General features: G+C 46.1%; 1 protein-coding gene across 1 annotated transcript; it reads left to right on the top strand.

The window, feature by feature from the left end:
* Nucleotides 1–1575: 1575 nt before the first annotated feature.
* Nucleotides 1576–6789, top strand: Krt24 (keratin 24). Its single transcript, XM_051176214.1, has 8 exons — nt 1576–2219; nt 3097–3179; nt 4202–4358; nt 4608–4769; nt 4866–4991; nt 5591–5808; nt 6015–6097; nt 6660–6789. The coding sequence occupies exons 1-8, from the start codon at nt 1656–1658 to the stop codon at nt 6761–6763; spliced, it is 1497 nt and encodes a 498-aa protein (XP_051032171.1). The 5' UTR covers nt 1576–1655; the 3' UTR covers nt 6764–6789.
* Nucleotides 6790–7167: the final 378 nt, after the last annotated feature.

Genomic DNA, 7167 nt, shown 5'->3' with positions numbered 1-7167 from the left:
CCAAATTTGAATGGTCAGACTTGGCAGCAAGCATCTTTATCTGCTGAGCCATCTCACCAGCCCCATTGCTAGCCTTTGTCTGTTTTTTGGGGTTTTTTTTGTTTTGTTTTGTTTTGTTTTTGTTTTTTTGTTTTTTTGTTATTTGGGGGGGTTTCTAGGCAGGCTTTCTCCGCTTAGCCCTGACTGTCCTGGAACTCAATCTGAACATCAAGCTGACCTCAAACTCAACAGAGATCCACCTGCCTCTGCCTCCCAGGTGCTAGGCTTAAAGCCTTGTGCCACCGCCTCTCAGAGTTGCTAGTCTTTTAAAGTGACACTTTTAAACCAGAGGAACTAGTAGCCAAGACAAAAGGAAATATCTATACCACAAAATGATAGAACAACACAAACCAGAAAGTGAACGGGAAAGATCCCAGAACTGAAGATCCTAAGATATGATGATCCTAACCATATTATGAGTTATCAGAAATTAAGGTCCTCTTTTCTAAATATCCCTTAGAGGAAAAACCTAAGCAAAGACTGGACACATTGGAACAGTGTGTAAGTGGCTTCTTTGTATATTAACAGTTGCCTCAGATTCCTCTTTTCCAGTGCCCTCTAAAACAGAGACAGGAGCAGGAAACATCACTTCCTCTCCATTTCTGAAGAGTTGGTATCTTGCCATCACTGTAAGATCAGAGCAGAGGGCTAGCGGTATCTCTCCGTTGGTATCTTGCTTGCCTAGGGACCACAAAGCCCTGTGTTCAGTCCCCAGACCAGTATAAAACTAAGTGTGGTGACACATGCCTATATTTGCAGACCTCCAGAGGTAGAGGCAGGTGGATCAGAAACTCAAGCACTTCCTCGGTCAGCCTAGACCATACAAGACCTTATCTCAAAGCAGGAAATCGGGCAAGGAGGACCAGAGTTCAACCAGAAAGGCATGGATGAGGTGTTTGTAGCCTCACCCTGGTTCCATGCTAGAACAATCTGAAACCTTGTTGGGTCAATATCCACCTGAATGAACATGTCCCTGGGAGCCAACAAACCTCTGGGGGAAATGTGTGATTAGCTTTTCTTATCAACTGTATAAAAAAAAAAAAAAGTTAATAAAATAAAAAGTGTCAGTTCATCTTCAATTATCAAGAAATAACCAAATCAAAAAGGAGAGAGCCTCATTAAATACAAAATAGATTTTGATGCTAACACTAATTTTGACTTTGATAAAAATACAAAAGCAAAAAGCCACATGTTGAGAAATGCTCCCTCTCATCTCTCCGAGGGTTTTAATTACATTTGTTAGTCTGGGATACACTCTGACATTGGGAAACCAGGAAGAAAATTGAATGGAATTATATTTTCTGAAGGAATTACCAGTCATCAAAACCTCTCAAAGCTTAGGACAGTAATTCTGAGAAAAAAAAAAAGAAGAAGAAAATTGGCTCCACCTTATTTTTTCTGTCTGACCCAGCCTCATAAAAAGAGCCAGTAGAGTAGGTTCATGGAAAAGAAATTATCCAATTAGGGATTAAGAAAACTGTAACAGGGATTAGGAAATGACAGAGAAAAGGAACACCCTGCTGGTGTGGATATAAGGGCCAAAAGGCAGACTAGAACAGGCCATTCACTCCACCTTTCCCAGTCTCTGGAGACAACTCAGCACTGGCAGGAGCACCATGTTTTGCTCAGCTCAGAGAGGGTCCTGCTCCTCCTACTCCTCAGGGGCCAAGGGCAGCCGTGTGTGCGCTGCTGGAAGCGCCTTCAGCAGCGGAACCGGCTGTGGCCTGGGGGGAGGGTCTTCCTGGGGCTTCCAGGGAAGCAGCAGCAGCCGTGGCCTGATGGGGGCGTCTAAGGGTGGCTTTGGAAGTGGCATTGGAGGGGGCTTTGGTGGCTGCTCAGTAAAGGGTGGATTGGGAGCAGCCTCTGGCTTTGGTGGGGGCTCTGGCTTTGGTGGGGGCTCTAGTGGAGGCTTCTCTTGCTATGGAGGTAGTATGGGAGGTGGCCTTGGTGGTGTCAGTGGCAGCGAAGGGGGCCTTCTCTCTGGAAGTGAAAAGCAAACCATGCAGAACCTCAATGACCGTCTGGCCAGCTACCTAGACAAGGTGCACGCCCTGGAGGAAGCCAACACGGACCTGGAGACTAAAATCAAGGAGTGGTATGGCAAGCATGGGTCTGGAAAAGGTGACTCTGGAAGGGACTACAGCAAATACTGGCCAATATTAGAAGACCTGAAGAACCAGGTGGGACTCTAGCTGTGCTCCTACAGCACACCTTTCACTTTGACTCAGATCATATATACTAGTATGAATTTCTTTTTACGTGTGTGTGTGTGTGTGTGTGTGTGTGCAGAAGGGGCATGTATGCCTTTGCACAAGTGTGGAAGTCAGAAGACAACTTATAAGAGTTGTCCTAGGGATCAAATTCAGCTCATCAGACATGGCAGCAAGTGCCCTCACCTGCTGAGCCGTGGTAGGGGGGGGAGGATAATGAAATGCTAAGTCAATGAATTATTCACGTGTGCAAAATGAGTCGTCCTGTATCTTGATTATGGTGATTCTGCATATAACAACCGCCAATAGTTTTCTGTCTGAATCCCAGATGGAATTCCTACAATGATGGATAGCCACCTGACAGGTACATAAGAGTGATGGTACCAAATGGTTAATTGGGGTGACCTAATTACTTCATGACTCATTCTGATTGTGTCTTTTCGGATTCATCTTTAGGACTATTCTTCCTATAGAATCTGGTGAAATGTTGCATAATGTCATAAACTGACATTTTCAGCCCCAGGTGTATGGGTCGTGTATTTGTAAGTGAGTTTATGTGTTCAACATTAGCTTCTTCAATTGGTGAGGAAACGATTGATCTTCCAACAAGAGAAATAGGCAGAGGACGGTTTTCTATAGAGCAATGTCGTGTGTCTACCCCAATAACTATGCAAGCTGTTTCCTGTCGCAGAGCCATGTAGTGCTAAGTGCACATGTGCCACCGAGAAAGAAGTCTGCAGACCAACCCACCTTTAACGGCATACGAGATGTCTACTCTCACAAGTAGGTGTCAAAAGTAAGAGGAAAAAAAAAAATCAGCGAGGATCCGGTCTTCCCTCTTTCCTAGGTCATTTCAGCCACCATCGAAAATGCGAGGATGGCTCTGCAGATGGACAATGCTAGACTGGCTGCTGATGACTTCAGGGTGAAGTAAGAAACATGAAGTACTTGAACACAAGTGTCATAGGGGATAAAACAGTCCAATTGCTGAGGGGAAAAGAAAAACTTTTGGGAGATCACGACCTAAATTCGAAAACAAATCAGGGGTGAACCTGGATGGTTTTCTTTTACTGTTTTACTATTTGTTTGGTTTGGAGGGGAGTCTGGTGTGTTTGTTTTGTTTTTAGACAGAGACTGGTGTAGCCCAGAATGGGGTCAAACTCACTGTGGAACGGAAGTCTTCATCTTCCTGCCTCTAGCTCCAGACTGCTACGTTACAAGAGTCCACCCCCATGCATGGCTCACAGGAGCAAACTCTGGAGACCACTGTTGGAAGAGAAGGGAGGGAAGAGAAGGGAAAGCAAGAGAGAGTGAGAGAGAGGAAGGAAGTGGAAGTTGGAAACTACTAGAAAAATATTGTACATGACTAGAATAATCATTTTATTTGTGAGATTTTAAAAACCATCAAAGAAACCTCAGCCAATTTTATTTATCAAAATACTCGGGGGTGAGCCAAGCGATGGTGGTGCATGCCTTTAATTCCAGCACTCGGGAGGCAGAGGCAGGTGGATTTCTGTGAGTTTGAGGACAGCCTGGGCTACAAAGTAAGTTCCAGGACATCCAGAGCTGTAATACAGAGAACCCCTTCTTGGGAAAAAGAAATCGCTGGGGGGAGGGGAAGCTGGGCATGTGTAGTTCAACAGTTAGGGAGTTTCCCTGAAAAGGCCAAGGGCCTGAGCTCCACACAGAAGGAAAAATGAAAAACTGTTTCCAGGGATGTGAAAGAGAGGTACTCTAGGGCTGGGGAGATGGCTCGGCCGTTAAGAGCCCTGGCTGCTCCTCTAGAGGATTGTGTTCAACTCCCAACACCCACACGGCAGCTCACACCTGTCTGTAACCAGGTTCCAAGGCTTCTGACACCCTCACAGACATACATGCAGATAAAACACCAGTGCGCATAAGATAAACTTTGAGATGAGTCCCCTCGCCTGCCTTCCTGCCACCCCATACAGGTATGAGCATGAACTGTGCCTCCGGGAGTGTATAGAGGCTGATATCAACGGCCTGAGGAAGGTGCTGGATGACCTTACCATGACTCGCTCTGACCTGGAGATGCAGATAGAGTGTTTCACCGAGGAGCTGGTCCTCCTGAGGAAGAACCATGAGGAGGTAGGAACAGGCTCTGGACGCATGAACAGCTCTGCCGTCCATATTTTCTATGGTATCTAGTCTACAAAAGTAAACCCCAGTTTTACTAAATGAACTCCCTACACACCAGAGAGCACGTTGCATCTTGAAGTTCCTCTGGGGTGTCACAGTTTCGAATGTTTACAATGACACACGCACTGGAAAGTGGCAGCTTACCACTCATCACTGTGATGCCTTCTCTCTCTCTCTCTCTCTCTCTCTCTCTCCTAGGAAATGAAATGCATGCAAGGAAACTCAGGAGGGGATGTGACAGTAGAAATGAATGCTGCCCCAGGAACCGACCTGACCAAACTACTGAATGACATGCGAGCACAGTATGAGGCGCTGGCTGAGCAGAACCGCCAGGAAGCCGAGAAACAATTCAATGAGAGGGTATGGTGTAGCGCCAAGCACCTCGAGCTGTGGCCCTGCTTAAGCCACCACCTCTGTCCCTGCAGCCTGTGACCACTGTGCTTCATTTCCATTTAGAGTGCATCCCTGCAAGCCCAAATCTCTAACGATGCAGGGGCAGCCGATTCAGCCAAGAATGAAGTAATGGAATTGAAGTGCTGCATGCAAGCCCTGGAAATTGAGCTTCAATCCCAGCTGGCCCTGGTATGCGTGTACTGACCATTGTTTGTAGTTTGTTTTAACCCTCCAACAAAGAGTTAAGCAAATGAGTTGTCCTTCTTTGCCAAGATGCCCCCCCCCCAAATCCCATAACCACAGAAGAAGGAAAACGGTGTAGTCTGGTGGACAGCATAAAGAGTCAAGCATGCTGCTCTCTGGCGCTGGGGAGATGGCTCCCTGCGAAAAGTACTTGCTGTGCAAGTGTGAGGACCAGAGTTCAGATCCCCAGTACCCATGTGAAAACTTGGGGAGGAGGGCGTGCATGGAAACAGATGGGTCCCTGACTAACCTAGCCAAATTCGTGAGCTACAGTTTCAGTGAGAGACGGTGTCTTGAAATGTCTAATGCAACAGAGGAAGATATGCGTATCAGCTTCTAGCCACACACACACACACACACACACACACACACACACACACACACACACACAAAAGATTTAATTTGAGTCATGCCAAGGAAAGCTAAAGAAGCAAAGATAAGACAATATAGATTGTACCCACCGGAAGCATACCCCGACTCATACAAAATCGGATGTTTTCCCAAACCACCCACTGACTTGTTTTCAACCTGAATGTTTATTTTAGAAATGTTCTCTGGAAGGGACCCTGGCTGACACAGAAGCTGGCTACATGACTCGGCTGTCTGGAATCCAGACACAGATCAGCAGCCTGGAGGAGCAGCTCAGCCAGATCCGCGGTGAGACACAATGCCAGAATGCGGAGTATGAATGCCTGTTGAACATCAAGACACGCCTGGAGGAGGAGATCGAGACCTACCGTCGCCTGCTCAATGGGGAGGGAGGGTGAGTGAAAGCCGCTGAGATGCATGAGGTGGGCTTCTGAAATCAAAGTCAGAGGGGGAGAGGTCAGACATGGACTTATAAAGTAGGAAGGTAACAGACGCAGCCCACTCAGAACACATCCAGGCCTGGCGGGGGGAGGGCGCGCTGGATGATTTCTCCCACTTTAGCTGCAGAGGAAAATACCATTTTTTTCTTCTTGCCTCCAGAGGATGTGATTATAGAAACTTAATATCCAGTCATGTGGCATTGAATGACTCAAGATCTGGGAGCTGTTCTGGCCAAGGAAAAGGTAGATATGTTCATAATATTGATGACAGTGTTACCATCTACAAGTGTTTTTATAATGGATTGTTGCTGAAGAGTATTTTACAATGAAAAGCAGGCTTTACATGTATCTTCTTACTGTTAGGATGGAGAAATGGCTCAGTCAGAAGAACTTGCCTTACAAGTTAAAGGACCTGAGTTCAACCCCAGAATCCCTGAAGGGGGTGGGGAGGTCAGGGAGAGGCAGCTAGGCATGGTGCCACAGACTAATGGACTTGTAATTCCAAGGCTGGGGAAGGTTTCAGACTGGTCGCCCATTTGGCAAGTGAGAGACCCTGACTCAAAGAAAAAAAAAAATCAAGGTGGACATTGCCTGGGAAACCACAGCTGAGGTTGTCCTCTGACTTCTATGTGCATGCATGTCTACCCACCTACACACACACACACACACTAAATAAATAAATGTTAAAATGTACACAGCTGACAATATCTGTGCAGAGAGAGCACAGTCAGCAAAACCTGAGCTTCTCCTGCTCTGGACCTCAGTGACCATTTTCAGACTGACCCAGTGGTCCTGTGATTTTCAGATCCCAGCAAGACAAGAGTGACGAAGACCATCATAGAGGAGGTGGTAGATGGCAAAGTTGTCTCCTCTCAAGTCAGCAACATTTCCGAAGTGATAATAAAATAAGCAGTTTCCAGATCAGCAGGGGCGTCAAAGAAGCTATTGAGTCAGTGAAGAGCGGCACCAACCTGACCATCACATGGCTCACTCCCAAGAACACCTGTCATTCAAAATTAGCTGAGCAGCCCAATTCCTGCATCCCCTTATTTTCTTTAACAAGTAGAAAGGAGAAATTGGCTCTGACTGCTCCTGTGTTTCAATAAACTTACTTCTGCAAACTAACAAAGTCATTCCTGGATATTTATTTTCCTAAGAAGTTTAATGTTTTACTCGGGGATGGAGTCATGATCTGACAGCTCATTGTTGTGTCATTAACCTTAGTTCATGATTTATTTGATGACTTCCTAGATAAGTGAAGATCAGCCATTTAGCATGTAGGTTTTAACATCACACAAGACAGGAATAACACC

The sequence above is a fragment of the Phodopus roborovskii genome, unplaced genomic scaffold (genome assembly GCF_943737965.1).
Source record: "Phodopus roborovskii unplaced genomic scaffold, PHOROB, whole genome shotgun sequence".
NCBI classification, from domain to species: domain Eukaryota; kingdom Metazoa; phylum Chordata; class Mammalia; order Rodentia; family Cricetidae; genus Phodopus; species Phodopus roborovskii.
The sequence above is the reverse complement of the archived record's forward strand: the minus strand, read 5'-3'. Positions and strand labels throughout refer to the sequence as shown.